This window comes from Candoia aspera, chromosome 6 (assembly GCF_035149785.1).
Source record: "Candoia aspera isolate rCanAsp1 chromosome 6, rCanAsp1.hap2, whole genome shotgun sequence".
In the NCBI taxonomy this organism is placed as follows: domain Eukaryota; kingdom Metazoa; phylum Chordata; class Lepidosauria; order Squamata; family Boidae; genus Candoia; species Candoia aspera.
In genome coordinates this window covers 30,487,564-30,506,650 of record NC_086158.1, presented here as the reverse complement: position 1 = coordinate 30,506,650, position 19,087 = coordinate 30,487,564, and the positions used below count along the sequence as shown (strand labels likewise).

At 40.1% G+C, this 19,087-nt stretch overlaps 1 protein-coding gene across 2 annotated transcripts in view; it reads right to left on the bottom strand.

The window, feature by feature from the left end:
• Window positions 1-11,791, bottom strand: part of PID1 (phosphotyrosine interaction domain containing 1) — an 89,007-nt gene extending 77,216 nt beyond the window's left edge. For both annotated transcript variants that reach the window (XM_063306669.1, XM_063306670.1), the window contains exon 1: window positions 11,465-11,791. In XM_063306669.1, the coding sequence (XP_063162739.1) occupies window positions 11,465-11,494 (30 nt within the window). In that variant the 5' untranslated portion in view covers window positions 11,495-11,791. The remainder of the gene's footprint in view (window positions 1-11,464) is intronic.
• Window positions 11,792-19,087: the final 7,296 nt, after the last annotated feature.

Below are 19,087 nucleotides of genomic sequence, written 5' to 3'. Positions count from 1 at the left end.
ATCTGGAAAAACACAGTCTAATAAAGTCTACAGAATTTTAATTAGCTGCTTTCAGGAAAACGATTGATTTGAATAATTAGAGGAGGTATGCAGTTTATAAAAAGGTAGCATGTTGTAATGAATTCTCAGGATGTGCTCCACAACAGTCTTTTCACCAAAGAACTTACTGACTTTTATTTCCCTTTGTTATACCAAGCTTCCCCCAGAATTAGCATTTTTTTCAGAGCTGCTCATTTTCTGCAAAGTATAAACAACTTGGAAGATGGGAGCTGCCCTAACCTAAGTAGTGCCAGATGAGTTTCTCTGACTCCCCAGATCTGTTTTGTTTTCAAATATCTTACCCAATGCTAACTCAAATAGCAAAAGTGGTCTAGAAAATTAATTTCTTTACAAGGTTAAAAGCGTTTAACAAGACCCTCTAATTTAATTAGCTGCAGCAGAAATTGGAAGAAGATAGCCAAGGATAGCAAAGCAAGGTATGCTTACAAGGCAGTCCAACTGATAAAGCATATCAATCCCAGTAATAAAGTGTCTATTAATTAAACAGATGGCCTGAGATTCTACAATAGGATAAGGAAGGTCTTCATGAGCTCAAAGCAAAACAACAACAAAAAACCACAAGTAAACAAAAAAACCCAACAACAACAATCATTATAAGAAAGGAGAACATCAAAAAGAATGTACTGTATAATGTCATGAGAATATGTGTTCAGTGCAATGAGGTTCTGGACCTCCAAATATCAATTTGCTCCCTTGAAATTAAGGCAGGTAACACGGAAAAGCCGAAGAGGAGATATGGACAAGACTTAGAAGGAAATAAGAGATTTCTCTCCCAATTATCACAAAAAATAAAGGATCTCCTTAATTCAAGCACATATAGCCCTGGTCCTGCATGGTTACCATGTGAGACCATGAAAGGGGTAGCTTCTGTAAGATGAGATGCAAAACATCTTTCCCACTTTGGATCTGAATACTGCATATTAAATGGAATTGTTAGGCAATTTTGAGTTTTTGTTATCATATGGTCCAATATCAGATGTAACAACTTTTCAACTATGGTTACATCATAGATTTGCATGAAGACATTGTGATACTTACACTTTTATTTTCAATTTTTTTATTATAAAGTCTCGTTATGAAATGTTCCATTTTCTTAACAGCTACACACTGAGTCAAGCTATCCACCATGACCTAAAGATCGGAGCCAATCCCTCTTTTGCTGTGGCTACTTTCAAAACAATATATAGGCATGAAAGCCAGCTGGGTGACTTTGGGCCAGTCACTCTCTCTCTCAGCCCAACTCACTTCACAGGGTTGTTGTTGTGGGGAAAAGAGGAGGAGGAAGGAGTATTAGGTATGTTCACCACCTTGAGTTATTTTTGAAAATGATAAAAGCGGGATAGAAAATAAAATAAATAAATAAATAAATAAATATGACTACCAGATTAAGGTGTCTCAGAAAACCAAGAAAATAAAAGTGGGAGAGAGTCATTGCCCATAAGAAGCTCACAAACGTTTCATGAATGCTTCTAATCAGCCACAGTAAGACATTAGATAGCATTTAGTCTGATTCAGTAGTGCTCATGTTTTTAGGAGGGTTTTGAAGGAAAAGAAAAGAAATGCAGGTATCAGTTACAGATATCCATAACTATTATGGACCAATGACAAGCAAGTTTACTCAGAGGTTAAGTCAACAAGACAGTGGCCATAATAGCAGTGGATAAACTTGTGGGTAAGTTCGGGTGTGTAAGAAATTACATGGTGTATTTTGTGTATCTAGTTTAACCAACACGTCTAATTAAAATAACATTTCAGAATATTACAACGTAAGGCAGTATTTTTATTAAACTAAGAAACAGCTTATTATGGTTTTCCAATATCAAGTCATCAGTAAAGGGAACAGAAAACTTGCATTCATGATTTTTACTTAGAAAAATCAATGTGGTTGCTTGATTAAAAAAACCTAGGAAATAAGGTTAGTGCCTTCTGATCCTCAGATATATATTATATTAAAAAGTTGTGTTGTAGAATGCAAAGTAAGTACTCTAGGCTTTTATAAATTCTACCACAAGGAAGATATACATTCAAAGTATAACACTGCAGTTCTGTAAAAAGTTATTTGCTCCTTTTCGGCTTTTCTGAAGGTTTGCGTATCTTTGCCACTGAATGTTATAGAGCTCCATATGCATCCTACTGGTTTAATGTATAAAGTTGGGTGTTCATTTAATGTACTAATATTATAAACAAAATCGTCTAACACAAGATGTGTCTGTGACAATGTGAAATGTAATCCCCTCCCCCATTCAATAGATTCAATTAAAGGCATAACTAGGGCAAATTGTGTGAGGTCTTAATTTAAAAAATCAGAGCTGACCAGCTGTGCCCTATAAACTTTGGTTCCCCTCATCACAGTGGTGTTCTCAACATATATTCTAGCAACAAAATGCCCTTCTTAGAAGAAACCTGTGAAAACCTCTGTAAAGAGATGTAAAGATCTCTGTAAAAAGATGCTTATCAGCCTAAAAAACGGTTACAAAACCATTTCCCAAGCTCTGGGGGCTCCACCAATCCACAATCAGAGAGAGAGACAGTCTTGAAATGGAAAAGATTTGAGACAATAGTCAATCTTCTCATCCAAACAATGTGAAAAACACTCCAGAAGTATAAAATCATCCAGGAAGTTATAAAGAACCCCAGAACACATTCAGGGAACCGTGGGCCTCTCTCACCTTGCCTAAAGTCAACATTCATGAAAAAGAAAAGCAGAAAAGCATTGAGTAAATATGTACGTTTCATGCCAGGGCCCAAGACAAATTATTACCAAGATGGGGGGAATCATCATTTCCTTTCCTTATAGAAGCTCCTGTGCGTTTAACAGCTGGTGTTCCTTGTTACATCAACCCCAACGACTTGAATTTCTAATTTCAGTGATGCCTTTTGTCTATAAATCGACATTCTTGCAATGGAAAGAAGGAAAGCTCTGCATCTATCCCCTGGTAGTGGTTGTTTTCCCCTTCCAGCTGCCAACCCATCGTATGAAAGTGTTCAGTTCACCAAAATGATAATAAATGTACTTCAGTTCTCTTGACTCTTTACTGTTATTGGTTTTTTTTTAAATGAACACAGTAAAGTAGAAATAAGAATATAAAAAAACAAAATAAAGGACTTATTTTCATTAGAAAGCTAATTAGTGGATCATAGCAGAATATCAAGTAAAACTGAAGTGAAAATGGATCCATGTCAAATCCGCTTTTTGTTGTTGTTTATTCGTTTAGTCGCTTCCGACTCTTCGTGACTTCATGGACCAGCCCACGCCAGAGCTTCCTGTCGGTCGTCAACACCCCCAGCTCCCCCAGGGACGAGTCCGTCACCTCTAGAATATCATCCATCCATCTTGCCCTTGGTCGGCCCCTCTTCCTTTTGCCTTCCACTCTCCCTAGCATCAGCATCTTCTCCAGGGTGTCCTGTCTTCTCATTATGTGGCCAAAGTATTTCAGTTTTGCCTTTAATATCATTCCCACTTTTTAAATGAATATAATTTTAACATAATTCTTTCTATGCAGGTTGGTAAGAAAAGGCAAAAAAAGGTTAATTTTGGTACAAAAATGGAATTTAGGTTCAAGTTTACCAACATCTCAAAATAAATTATCATGCTGCATTTCCTAGCTTTCAAACAAAGTCATGTATTCCAAAAGTAGTGAAATTAAATTAATTTTTCATGTTCTTTAATTAGATATTTCTGTGTCAGGCAACTTGATGGTCATATAGACACCTTTGCATCCAGTTTTAAATAAAGAAATTAGAAAGCAGCTAATCCCTATATACTCAGTGGCAAATATGAATACTTATTATGTCACCCCATTTTCGTTGTGTGCGCTACAAGTGTGCTTTGGATCTGGGCTAGTAAACTGCTCCCTCTCCTACTGTTTCTTCAAATCTGTCACCCACTCCTGTTGTAGTACAGTTTCTGTGGATGGAGTCAATGATCATGGTTTATTGACTAAATTGGAACTGGACTTGCATTACATGTGAAGCCAAAATCTTAGCTTAGTATCAACTTTGCCTGCAAATTTCTTCCAATTTTGCCTATTGCAAATCTTCCTGGACTTATTTGTCTTAAATTTGTTACATATCATCATTTCTTATGCTGTAACTTGGAAAATGTCAACCATCCTTATAAACCGGTAAGAGTTATTCCAATTTGATTATTCCTGGAAATCACAGTTGGACACCTAGAAGAGTTGAATTTCCAAACAGAGATTTATATTTGATCCCTGATTCAAATTAGTAGCCTACAAAATTAGTTTAAGAAAATTAGAATGTTAGGTGGGAATTGGGGGGATTTTATTTAATACTATTCCTATTTTGGCTTTAGCCCTCAATTAGAGGGTTTGAGGTATTGTTGGATTTTGGTTTATTTATCAATACCTCAAAACCATGTGCCCCTAAGATAACAGAAATTTGGCACCTTGTGTACCACACATGAATGTCTTCCTACAGGTGTGGAAAGTACAGAAACTTTGCCTGATTTCTTTGCAAAATGCTTGCAAGAAATAACTTTGTCTTCAGAGGTAGACCTGATAACTGAGGATTCTTATTGAGTTAGATCACAGGTGGAGATTCTCTGATTACTGTCAAATTTCACAAGGCTGCTGTTTGTGATATAGTTTTAAAGAAGGCTTGTTATAAATGTTCCAATGTTAGCTTTCATTTTTTTCATTTTTTTTTTTAATAATGGTGGCATGGGAGGAGGGGTTTTGAGGTAGGAAACTGGTTCTCTATGGAAGTCATAGGAGTTTTTTGTTTGTTGCTTAATGGGGGGTTAAGTATGTTAGTTCTGTTTTGTTTGTTTGTTTATATATATATTTTTGTCACTGGTAGCATTAATTTCTTCATAATTTTCTGTACTCGTATATTATCTATATGCATATCTGTAATGATCATATTCAGTGTCTTTGATGGATGCCTATTTTCTTGGAGCCTATCTGTAAGCATATTATATTTGATTCTTTTTATATGTTTAACTTGAGATTGAATAGGAATGTGAAAGGATGTGAAATATTATTAAATGCAGAAGATATTTAAAGACATAAATAGATATAAATCTGATGTTATATTTACACAAGAATTTCATATTAGAGATGATGATATACCTTTTTTGTCTGAAATTAGATGGTCAGGTATTTCATATATTGGTAGAAATAGTGCTAATGCATCTGTTGTTAGTTAAGAAAGAAGTTAACAAGGTAGTAATGCAAGTATGTATTATCCTTCTGGATATTTTATTATTAATTTGAGGATATTAGAAGTTGATTTAGTTCTTATAACTAAATCTGCGGTCACATGATTGGCATTTGCGACTTTCCCTGCTGGCTTCCCACAAGCAAAGTCAATGGGGAAGCCAGCAGAGAAGGTCACAAGTCACTTAGGTAAGTCTCCCCCATCCCCAGCCTTTCTTTGCTTGCACACACCATGCCCTCCTTCGCCTCTTTGGTCACACGCATGCATCCCACACACCCTCTTTCTCCAGCCTCCCTGCACTTGCACACACACACACCCCATGCCCTCTGTCCCCAGACTCCCTGCACTTGCATGCACTCTGCACCCTCTTTCCCTGGCCTCCCTGCACTCATATGTACTCCACACGCTCTTTCACCAGCCTTCCTGAGCTCACACTGCACCGCAGCACCCCTGTCCCCCAACTCTTGTGCGGTCTGTGCTGGGCCTCCCAGGGCCTCCCCCACCCCACTGCAGCACCCCTGCACTCTTTACCTGGGACTCTCTCCACTTCCAGCTTAACAACCCATGCCAGGACCTCCTGGATTGCTGTCACTAAGCAATGTGGTCACATGACACTGTGCTTTACGATGCATCACTTAGCGACGGCGATTCCGGTTCCAACTGCAGTCGTAACTCAAGGACTACCTGTAGTATATTTAGATGCAGAAAAAGGCTTTGATTTGGTATGGATTAAATTTTTAAAGCAAGTGGTAATTACATCTGGTGTTCAGAGGATTGAGATTTATTATTTTCAACCCTACACTACAATTATAATACATTGAATGATTTCAGATTTTTTTGAGTTACAACGTGGCACTCAGCAGGGCTGCCTACTTTCACACTTATAATTTAATGTGATCCTTGAGTCTTTGGTCACCACTGTAGGACTATCTACAAAACTACCATTTGTCTTATCTTTTCTTGGCCGTCAGTATGCATATAGTGGAATATTACCTTTACAGGCTATGTTGGAAAGCTATTATCTATTTTTCTTCCTGGTCGTACCAGTTCTTAGAACAATATATAGCAGGAATATTTTATTTCCAGGAACCTTTGGACTATACAGGGGCACAGACTGGGTTTTGATAACAAGTGAGTATTGTCCTAACAACCATGACAAGTATTTTACTCTTTGGAAAAATTCTACTCTGAAAATAGATGGTAAAATGTTCTACTGGAAAGTTTGGGTGGAAGTCAGGATTATAATGTACTGTAATGTAAGTCACAATCCTGAGTTTGTTTATTAATTATTTATTTAACACATGTACATAGCCACCCATCTCACTAAATGTGATTCTGGGCGGTGTACAACCAATAGTTAAAACAATATCACAACTATTTTATTTATTTATTTTCTATCCCACCTTTATTATTTTTATAAATACCTCTAGGTGGGGAACATACCTAATACTCCTTCCTCCTCCTACTTTCCCCACAACAACCCTGTGAGGTGGGTTGGGCTGAGAGAGAGTGACTGTCCCAAAGTCACCCAGTGGGCTTTCATGCCTAAGGCAGGACTAGTACTCTCGGTCCCCTGGTTTCCAGCCCACTGCCTTAACCACTAGACCAAACTGGCTCTGTTAAGACACTTTTAAAAATAAATAAAAACAAGATAAATAAGTTAATAAAAACAAGATTGCAGGATAACACCCATATAAACACAAGACAAGCACTGCACAGGCTCCCCATGGGGTCCCCAAGGTTGCTGGAAGAACCACGTTTTCAGAACCTTCCGAAAGGCTAACAAGGATGGGGCTAACCTCACCTTGGGAGGATGATGTTCCAGAGGGTGGGAGCCACAGCAGAAAAGGTACATTGTCTGGGTCCCATCAGATAAAGGTCTTTAGCAGATGGGACCAGCAAAATACCCCTCCTGCTAGACCTGATGGGATGGGTAGATGTGATCAGGAAGAGGCGGTCCCTCAAATAACCTGAACCCATGCCATGTAGGCTTTAAGGGAATTGCAGCCGGAAGCAAACTGGCAGCCAATACAGCTCATGGAAAAGAGGTGTAACATGTGCCATCCTAGAGTCACACATAATTGTCAAAGCAGCCGTATTCTGCACCAGTTGAAGCTTCTGGATACTCTTCAGTGGCAGCCCCATGTAGAGCGCATTACAGTAATTTGTGGATGACCAGGATGAGAGTGACTGTGAGTAGAGCCTCATGATCTAGGAAACTTAAAACTGAATTTGGTTTTCCCATTTCAGAATAGTGGCAGTATTTTCGACTTAAGTATGTTTTAATAGATCAGCGTGAACCAGATGCTATGGCCATTTCAAAGGCACATGAGATGATCTCTTATTTTGTGGAATTCGTGACGTAAGTAAAACCCATAACATGTCTTTACTGAAAACTTAAGGATATCGCATGTAGAGTGTATTGGACTCCCCAAAGATACTTGAAAGGATAGACATCAGATCTTTGTTGGAGGTGTAAAAACTTTGAAGGTTCACTGACCATATTATATGTTCATGTGATCATCTAGTATCTTTTTGGAATGGTATTTTAATGTATGTAAGTAGATTCATGGGAAAATCTTTAAATGTAAAAGCTGATGATGTGATGTTGGATTATATTCCAAAGCTTTGGAATCTGACTGTTTATCAGGAATTATGGCTGTATCAAAGATGGGGGTGGGGGGGCTAAAAGAATTAGATTGAGAAATTGGAAAAGTGATATTATTCCAGATGTTGAGGAATGGCTTTTGGAAATGTGTCACTTATCCGTCTTGGAAAATGCAATATTTTCTACTAATCAAAGGATGAAACAATACATACTACTTTGGCAGTTATTTTGTGATATTTTATAATAATATTTTGTATTGTTTATACTATAAATACCACATACTTTAGTAAACCAGTGATTATGGATAAGTTTAATGTATAAAGTAGATTTTTTTTCTCTTTTCTTAGTTTGGTTTCCTCTCTCTCTTTCTCTCTGTCTTTGGGTTTCCATTATTTTTTCTTTAACTGTTTCATTTAATTGTGGGGGATTTTAGTATATTCGTGTGTTTTGTCAATATTCTGTATTTTGAAAATAAAACAACAACAATAATAATAATTAATCCTGCCTGGTAAATATAATGCACCCACTTCCTGTTTTTCCCACAACAACCCTTCTGTAAGGTGGGTTGGGGTAAAAGCGAGTGACTGTCCCAAAGTCATCCAGCTGGCTTTCAACTGAATCAGAATCATCACAATTCTAACACATTTTGAAGGGTCATCTGTAGGATTATGATACAAATCACTGCAAGATTGGCCAGAAACATTGGATTCAATATATCCAGTTATTCCAGTCCTATGCCAGAAGCCCAAATGTGTTTTAGCTTTAGGTATACTAAGCAACTTTGAAGCATTCAGAATATACTGGAAAGATGACCCCATTGATTCAAATCCTAATTTTGAAAGCAACAGAAATGAATATTCCTCCAATTCATAAACTCATAAATTACAAGCCAATCTCACCCTTTCTCAAATATTCCTTTTTCAAATAAAGGGTTACTAGCAGACTTCTTGTCTGCCAACGTGCCCTGTCCCTGCTATCCCAGACTTTTTCAAATGTACTAAATTACTGTTGATACATTTGAGTTTTTCTTAGCTATTCCTGCACTGCTGAAGTACCTTCTTGAAAGCATTAAAACAGAGTGTTCATATTCAAAGGAGGCAGAAGTTCTATAAGGAGGCCTTACTGCAGAAAGTGTGTACTTCTCTCTGTTTCCCCAGCTTCTTAGTAAGATTTCTCCAAAAGTGCTCAGGCAACAGCTTAAGATAGACAAGTTTTGGTCATGCCTGCTCAGTAAAGCAACTATATTGAACGAAGGCTTCAAGGAACAACGATGCAGCTACAAAAAGAACACCAGTTTTAATGCAGAGAAGAGCCATACGTATCACATTATCAATCTGCAGAGGGATGAGCTGACCCCTAGAAAAATATTGAGAGTAATGCTTCATATATTATAATCAGCTGTCAATGCCCTGGATACAGTTTAAGTTAATGGCCTGTTTTTATGGTCTGCGTGTTCATGGATAAAAAGGGTCTACAAATACGGTTGCTATAATAAGAAATGTGATTGCAACAGTAAGGACTAAATATATACCAACACCATAAATAAAAACAAACAAACATAGTATCTGTCACACGTGATAAGAAATTTTATGAGTCACTTTTGCTTGATGTTTAAGACTTAAAGCAACAACTGTTGTTACTTTAGAGTTCCCCTCTTTTGCTACTAAGAGACTATCAGCACCAGGCTTTGTGACGCATTCAAAATTGGACTTTGCTTACGCACAGATATAGGAATAGACAAGAGAGTATGAGAAAGTTCTCTTTTAGTCTGTCCATGCAAATGCAGATCTACTGAAACATCCCTTAAGAACTCTGGAGGGAGGAGTGTCTCAAGAAAGCAAACAATGCTGATTTTAAAAAGACCTTATCAAAGCTGACTGAGTTTTTTAACTTTGAAATGTTTGGACCATAGGATATGTCCAATAACACAGTCAGTTGTAACAGCTTATCAAAGTTTCCAGACATATTTATATTCACATTTTACTGCTGCCAAGGAAAACCCAGTTTGAAATGGCTTGAGGACTTCAGTCTGAAGAGTCGAAGTAAAAGTATCATTTTAATAGTGTGTTTCATAACAGTAGAAGATGCATTACTTTTGTCAACATTTGCACAACTCTTGCTAATGTCCTCAGTGTGCCAACAGTTTTATATAACAGTCTGATATCAGAAAGCAGTCCTGCCAAAATGGCAGTGTGCACTGCAGGAGAGGCTCAAGCTAACGCTGGTACAGTATAGCCAAAGAAACACTGATCAAACGTTAGTGTGTAAACATCATGAAGTAGGACAAAAGCCAGAGTCGTCTGCTTGCCAAAGGTCCTGTGCTTTGGAACCTACACATTACTTTAAGTAAAGCTGATGATGTGATCGAGTAACCTGGGCAGAATTAATTATTGTGTCTTGGAGCACCCATCCCAGAAGACAAAGCACACTTCAGAACTGTAGCTGCTACTAGAATACCAGAGTGATACAAAAATCTTTATTCCCAAATATCTTCAGAGAATAGTCAAGATCACTTTAGATTAATCTGGATGAAGCAAGGTCAAAATATACAGCGACTCTCAAAAATGTGTCCCATGTTAGTTCAGCACGGTTTTAAGGCCACAACACTCTAGAAATGCATCACCCATCATACACCAGACCATACTTGCAGAAGAATGTAAGAATGTGGGTCCCCCAGATTTTAGACGTTCTGCCCATATAGAGGTTACTCAGTACTGCCCATGCCTACCTAGCCTTTGTCTTCTATCTTGTTATTCTGCAATAGTGTATTTTCTTCCCGCCAGGCATTCAGAACAGCCTTCCAGACTGTTTTGCTTTGCCACTTCAGAATTTCTTCAAGGTTTACTTGGGGATTTAATGCTGCTCTGGCCTGCCAAAAAAAGTTGGTTTCTGTAAATTTATCTGGCAGCCTTTCTGGCTGACCATCTGGAGAATATTTTAAAGTGAAAAAGAGAAATTCAGAGAGAGGGACCTGCAACAAAAACAGTTCTTCTCTTTCCACCGGCTCCGGTTCAAGAGATTCCTCATTCCTTTTTGGCCAAGGACGTCTCTATCAAAGCACCACACTGCCAGCACCGTCTGGGAAGCGACTGAAGCTGAGCACAGCAACCCAGCCGTCTCTAGTCCGTAACAGAGCTCACGAACCCACAGTCTGCGGCCAGATCTCAAGGAAACCCTTGACCCAACGCTCTTCGCCGCTTTACAATTCCAGGCTCCATACGCACATGCCGTTCATTAAACACGGATACACGAAAGTGTTTCCAAATGCGATGGAAGCGATTGAGATGGAAGTCTCTGGAGCCACACGGGAGTGACAGTGCCCCTTCCCCCTTTCCCGCGACCTGCAAGTCATCCGAGGTGGCGGCGGATGATCAAGATTCCTCCGTCCCCTCCGTCCACAGGGGAAAGCAAGCCACTGGGAAAAGGGGAAAGTTGCAAGCGCGGAATCGTACCATCAAGACCAGGCAAAGGACCAGCGCCAAGTTGCCGCTGCCGCTGTCCCTTTCTCTAGTCAGGGCCACGCAAATATTGCATTGCAGTCACATGACAACAGCAAAGCCCCCACCCCACCCCCAAGCCCACCCTCTCCTCCAACTCCTTTCCTTCTTCCGTTACCTGCAATCTCTCCGTTGCCGGCTGCCACATATTTCTCCCGCTGGGAGCTGGCGGGGAGGAGCGGCGGGACAGGGTTGCTAACGAGCTGGCTGTGGAGCGGCTGCAGCGGGTCTCCAGCCGGGCTCGCTCACATCTGCTCGGCGTGTGTCAGCTTGGGGCGAGCCGCCAGCGGACAACAGGGGGGAAGCGAGCGCCGCCCAGCCGAGGAGGGGAAAGGAGGCGTGTGTGTTGGAGACGAGGAGCCCGGGTTGAACTTGGGTTGCGCGCAGCACGAGCTCGGCGCCAGCTCTTCACCGCGGCGAGCTGCGCCGTCCTATCGCCTTAGAGTCCCCCCCACAGGCCCCCCTCACCGCAGCAGCGGCAGCAGCAGCGGCAACGGACGGCGGCAGCAGCTGCGGCGGGGACGGCGGGCGCCAAGCCCCGCCCCCACGAAGCCCCGCCCAAGCCACTCCCCTCCGCCAAGGACCGCCTCCTCTCCCTGAACGGCAAGCTGGTGTGGTCCTGAGTCGCTCGGCTCTGTCGCTCGCCGGGCCTCTCGCTGTCCCCCGCCGTACCTGCGCCGACCACTGCTCTTCCTGCTGCTTTGCTCTCCGGCCTGCCTGAAAGGGACGCCTCGGGTCAAGGCATCCACTGGCGGGGGCTCGGCTGCGTGGTTTCAGAAGCAAACGCAAAGCGCTCTCTGCAATTAGGCCGCGTCATGAATTAACCTCTTTTCCTTACTGCTAAAATGTGACGATTCCGACCCGCTAGGGTTTTTTTTTTCCTGTGACTAAGGAGATGTGACCCAACCTTTTTAGTTTCTAATAGACTATCATGGAGAAAATCTATCTGTGTGGTCATTAAGAGTCGACAGGGATTTGATGGCATGTACTGTAATCATCATCATCATCACCATGACCATCATCCTGGAAGTGTCTGATTAGATTAAAACCAACTTCCCTTGTTTATCCCTGTTTTTCAAGACTAAACTTTTTCCTCCTGTCGTAACACAGTGTGTATTATCAATATGGCTTTGATAAGCACCTCCAGGTCCAGTATGAGGTGGAAAGGGGGGCAAGTTTAATGCACACCTTTGCTCCAAGATAACATCATCCTTAATTCTTTAGCATTGCAAATTCCAACATTTTATAAATGATTTATTGACCATTATAGTGTTCCTTTGACACTTAACTTCCTGTTTGGGAATTGGCTCAGTTGAAGAGTGCGTGTTTATAAATTGGTTGATAAGTAAATACAGAAGGTCCCATGTTCAGTCACATGTATTTAAAAACATGGATCTGACATGGATCAGCCATTGCCAGCAGTGAAGGGAAAGCTGAATTGATGGCATGACTGCAATCCTTTTATCAGCACTTTGCATCAGCACCAGAGTGCCATCAGTTCCCCCTTGATCACACTGTTAGCCTGCCCATGTTCCAGTTATATTTTAATTAGTATTACACCAGTCTTTCACATTTCAAAAAGTAATGAAATGTTCTTTGTTAATCCATCACAGAGCTAAAAAATAAGTAAACTTTTATTTTTTTACACACACATGAAATTGTTGGTGAGGTGAAGTGAGCAGGCCACTGATAGGTCCCTGAGGGAGATATGTATACCAAAGCAGAAATACATGCCATTGGCTATTCATAAACCAACAAAGTGTCCTCAGAATGTCCCCCACCCTGACATCACATACATTTTATTAATTAGGACAGCAACTAGAGTCAGGACAGCAGATCAGTATTCTGGCAAGATGGTATATTGATACACACAGGCTGAGTTGTGCTGAAGTTCCATAGAGGGTAAAGGCTCTCATTGTTTTTAATCTAGCATCTATCTATCTTATTTGCTAAATGATAGTGTTTGTTTCCAAACCCAATGTGTCATTTTCATTATTTTAAGAATAGAAATAGTATAAAATTCATTTAGGAATTTATTTCAAATTCCATATTTTTTTTCTCCTGCATCTAGCATGCTTAATGTTTCCATTAAGGAATTTGCCAGGAAAACTCATAACAAGGTCTGACACTTTTTATAAATGAATTCACCCATTGAGTACATTTGTACCTGAAAATCAGGTTTCAACAATATTCCAAGACTAGCAACTTGCATCATTTATACCCGCCATTCCATCAGCAACATTATACAGTAAAGAAAAAGCAAAAGATGGCTTTCTAATACCCATTTGCAAAAGAAGCTTCTGTCTCCTGCATTAAGCATCTATGCTGGTAGGACAGAGTAAAGAGACATCTGCTGGTGAGCAGTGCAGCACGTCCCCTTATTTGGTGGAACTTCACTCAGAAATGCATTTTCTTCCTAGATCACACATGGAAATAAGCAACAATCTGGCAAGAGCAACACAGTTTGAAATTGACTATGACAACTGTTCTCTTATGAATTCTCATCAGTGTTGTTGAAGGCAAAGTTTAGCTTTTAGATTTTGTTCACAATAAAATGCTGGAAAGCATATGGCAGTTTGTATAGACTCTGAACTCATTTTTTACAGAATAAGTTCTTAAAATCTGCAGAGAAATAACAGTTGCTGTGTTTCAGGAAAACTACCTTTTGGGGGCAGTGTAATCATCAAACAATTGTTTCACCTTCAATTTTGGGAGAAAGCTATTGAAAACGGTATCTCAGAGAGGAGGACCATTACAACAGCAATAATACTTGGGAGCAAAGTAAACACATTCTGGCTTCATGCCAGGCCTTTTGAACAGTTAAAAACAATCCCAGGATGCTAGACAAAGTAGCTGGGTTCATAAGTCACATTAAATTCTAATAGAGTTTTTTCGTTTTGACTTAACATGGCGTATGTCTAGTCAATTGTGGCTTAGCATGCTGGGTGAAATTCAGAATTCAGTAGGATGATATCAGTGCTGCAGAAGATCACTTAAGACAAGTTAAAAACTGTAGAACTGGAAGCAGCAGATATCTGTAAAAGTCAATCTTGCTCCTTAAAGCACTGAAAGAAGTCCAGGAAACCCTGTTAAGCTTTGGCACTGGAAAAAGAAGCTGTCTCTCCAAATGCCTAAATGCTTGTACAGGGACTGCAGGATGCTGTCGCTCCCAGTTTCACAAAGAAAACAGGCTAAATTATTGAAAGGCATCTATCTTCCTCAACCTGATGTCCTTCCAGAAGTGTAGACTCCAACTCCCAGAATTCCATTGTAGAATAGCCATGGCTAAGAATTGTGAGTCCACTTATCCAAGTTGAGAAATTTCAGATTATGTGATGAAGTGGAACCTTTTTTAAAATTAATGTATATTATGCCTACTATTGTACCACACTGTAATGGTTTTTATTTTATTTATTCTTTTCATAGTAATTATTGTTAGCCATCTGTAATTATTTCAAGGCATGAATATAGCAATTCAAACTTCTTTAATTATAAAGATGGTGAATGGGTATTTAGTTCAGTTCTTGTCATCTCTAGACAAGGCAGAGAAATGCTTTCGTCTGAAACCTTGGAGAGCTCTGCCAGTCAGTGGCCAGATTCAGAAGTAGTATATCATGATTTGTTCAGCTAATTTCTGGCTTGCATGTACTCATTAGTCCATCCTGGCTAGCAAATGGTCTTTTCTACTAACAAAGCATGGGGTGAAACTGAGGCTCAGAGTTGGCTAGCAAATAATATTAAACCAGATGGATAATTATTATTATTTGTGCCTTCAAGTCATTCTTGACTCCTGGCCTGGATAAGTCCCTGTAGTATTCTTGGCAAGGTTCTTTGGGAGTGGTTTGCCATTGCCTCCTTCCTAGGGCTAAGAGAAAGTGACTGGCTCAAGGTCACCCAGGTAGCTTCATGCCTAAGGTGGGACTAGAACTCATGGTCTCCCAGTTTCTAGCCTGATGCCTTAACCACTATACCAAACTGGCTCTTAGATGGATAATACATTGATGTTATATATGTCCTCAGAAATATTGCCACTGCTAATGAAGGCTTGTTTCCCAAAAATACTACTGCAAGGAAGTCATAAGCCACTACTCTGGGCAATTTTCATGAGATCCATTGTTTGAAACAATGGATTTATGGTCTCACTATTTATTTATTTATTTCTCAAATTTTTGCTACCGCCCATCTTCCCCCACCCAAGAGGGACTCTGAGCGGTTACTATCCTACTTGAGGCATCTCTGCAGCAGCTATTTACTCTGGAAATGTTTGCTAATTGCCGTTATGCACTTAACATCTAATGTTTTTATAAGGAAGAAGACATCTCAATGGAATAACTGAAAATATAAAAGAGGAAGGGTAAACTGTAAGCCAGGTTCACCAATGGTCAGAGAGAATAACAGCTATTCTCAGGGCAACTGGATTGGCTTCCTTGGATAAAGGAATCTTGGGTCCCAGTATACAATACAAAAGGCATCAGCAATGAGCAAGGGGAAAAAAAGTAATGGTTAAAATGCATGAAAAGGGGAGGGATGTATAAGAAACCCACCTTATTAAGGATGATATTCCTCACACATCATTATAATCCAAAAACTAACCAAACAACCATATTATGGCATTGCACAATGTGTGAACCCAGCCTTCAGGATAGCCAAGTGCAGAATTAGAGGCTACAGAACAACCTCAAAGCCAATAGGAAATAATTTTGAACAGCAACTGCAGTGATGGGAAAAACTCCTAGAATCTCTGTATGCTTTTGTTTTTAATTATTGTCAGAGCAATTACTCTCCTGTTGCTTCAAACTAATTTGTAGGTACTAAAAGTTTAGAATAATAATCATGAAAAACAGGAGCTTTTTGTTACTGGTTTGAATATCTGCGCCATTTGTTACTTTCATTTAATAACATTTTTCTTTTCTCAGTTAATTGCACTATTTCACATTCTCTGCCAAAAGTTTTCCAGACAATTGCTTGTAATATTGTGTGCTAGTACATGGCAAATCTCTCCTTGCTAGTGGAACGTGGGCAACAAAATTAGGCCGTGCAAAGTTGTCTCTAGCTTAGAAATCCTACCTTGTTTTGTTTGTTGTTTATTCGTTGAGTCGCTTCCGACTCTTCATGACTTCATGGACCAGCCCACGCCAGAGCTTCCTGTCAGTCGTCAACACCCCCAGCTCCCCCAGGGACGAGTCTGTCACCTCTAGAATATCAATCCTACCTTGTACTATTGGGATAAACCTGAACCTTGTTTATGTACCAAAATAATGATGGTTACTGTCTTTACTGTTTTCAGTGGTACGAAAGTTGACCACAACATATACATTTTCTACAATCTGACCAAAAAGCATTATGTGAAAGTCTCAACTGACCAAAGCCATGATGTGATGCAGAGGTCGATACTTGTGGCCGCATCTGCTGATAAAGAAGATTGTAAGAGGAGTAAAGTTCATGAATTAACAAGTGAAAAGAAAGAAATAAAGAAAAACTAGTTATGCTGTTATTTTAATGACCCTAAGAGAAATAATGAAAGTGACCTGATCTTGTGGAGTAGAGTTGGATACATCAACAGTGAAAGAAACAAGAGTGAAAATAGAGCAAATACTGACTCCAGTATGTAAAATTGTTAGAAGATATTAATCTCCCAGAAGAATGAATAGAAAGGGATGTAAGGAAAGAGTTTGTAGAAGCTACTTGGAACATACTGAAAAGAATTGTGTCAGAGAGTGCCACAGAAATCTATCAAGTTATCCTAACTGGAAGAATTAATCCTCCATAGTTCTTGCTGGCAGAACCGTATCTTCAGGTAATTCAATTTCATCATTTTCATTTTTCTGAATCTTGTCTTCTCCAATAAGAACTCAGAATATCTTCCTTCTCCCTCACTCAATCACATGTTTCTCTTCAACTGAAACTTGACAAAGCTTCTCAATAAGTATGATTTTTTGATGCATGAATTCTCCACATCAGCATCATTTCCTCTTTTCACAACTAGTAGAAGTTGATGGAAATTGCCACAGCAGATGGTTAAAATTCCCCCAAAGGCCTCATTCTTGCCACATACATTGTGAAGAGTCTGGTCTAGTGCTTCAAAGTTCTCCCTCCTAACCATGGGGCTGTCATCCCAGACAATAAGCCTTGCATGTCAAAGCAAATTTACAGTATTGGAGTTTTTATCAATGTTTTGTTGTTTATTCGTTTAGTCGCTTCTGACTCTTTGTGACTTCATGGACCAGCCCACACCAGAGCTTCCTGTCGGTCGTCAACACCCCCAGCTCCCCCAGGGACGAGTCCATCACCTCTAGAATATCATCCATCCATCTTGCCCTTGGTCGGCCCCTCTTCCTTTTGCCTTCCACTCTCCCTAGCATCAGCATCTTCTCCAGGGTGTCCTGTCTTCTCATGATGTGGCCAAAGTATTTCAGTTTTGCCTTTAATATCATTCCCTCAAGTGAGCAGTCTGGCTTTATTTCCTGGAGGATGGACTGGTTGGATCTTCTTGCAGTCCAAGGCACTCTCAGAATTTTCCTCCAACACCACAGTTCCAAAGCATCGATCTTCCTTCGCTCATCCCTCCTTATGGTCCAGCTCTTGCAGCCATATGTTACTACAGGGAACACCATTGCTTTAACTATGCAAACCTTTGTTGTCAGTGCGATGTCTCTGCTCTTCACTATTTTATCGAGATTGGTCATTGCTCTTCTCCCAAGGATTAAACGTCTTCTGATTTCCTGACTGCAGTCAGCATCTGCAGTAATCATCGCACCTAGAAATACAAAGTCTTTCACTGCTTCTACATTTTCTCCCTCTATTTGCCAGTTATCAATCAAGCTGGTTGCCATAATCTTGGTTTTTTTGAGGTTTAGCTGCAAGCCAGCTTTTGCACTTTCTTCTTTCACTTTCATCATAAGGCTCCTCAGTTCCTCTTCGCTTTCAGCCATCAAAGTGGTATCATCTGCATATCTGAGATTGTTAATGTTTCTTCCAGAGATTTTAACTCCAGCCTTGGATTCCTCAAGCCCAGCATGTCGCATGATGTGTTCTGCGTACAAGTTGAATAGGTAGGGTGAGAATATACAGCCCTGCCGTACTCCTTTTATCAATGTTACAAAGAACGTTTTCATTCACTTTGAGGAGTATCTTTAATCTTTAATCCGCTGTCCTACCACCAGGCATCAATCTTGTGCCGTGCATGTCTTGCAGTTTCCCTTGCTCTTTCTCTCTTGAGGTCTTGTCATCAAAGGCGGGTATTGTTGTGTTGAGGAAATCTCACAGTAATTTCTTTTTTCCACATATTCTCGAGCTGATCTTCCTTTTTCTCCTCCTTTTCTTCTTATGTCCTCATCCTGTGGCTTTCATTGTTATTCTGGAGACATGTAGCCTTTTCATCCTCCATTTGTTCATATCTTTTGCTATTTGTTCTTTTTTCTCTGATCCTGGAGACATGCATTTCTCTGCTCCTTTGTCTCTTCCTCTCTTCTCCTTCTGTGCCTCTTGTCATTCTGGAGACATGCATGACTCTCCTCCTCAGTCTCTCCTTCTCTCATGCTATTTGTCCTCACCGTTTGATCCTGGAGTCATGCGGCCTTGGCGTCATCTGATTCTTGTTCTTCCCTACTCCTTGCCACTTCCCGATGACATTTGGTGTCATCTGTTGACCATGACATCCCCCCTTTCTTTCCACATGGCATAATTATGCTGACAATTTATTTCTATTATTTTTTTTAATCACATTGCTGTAGGGTGCTGT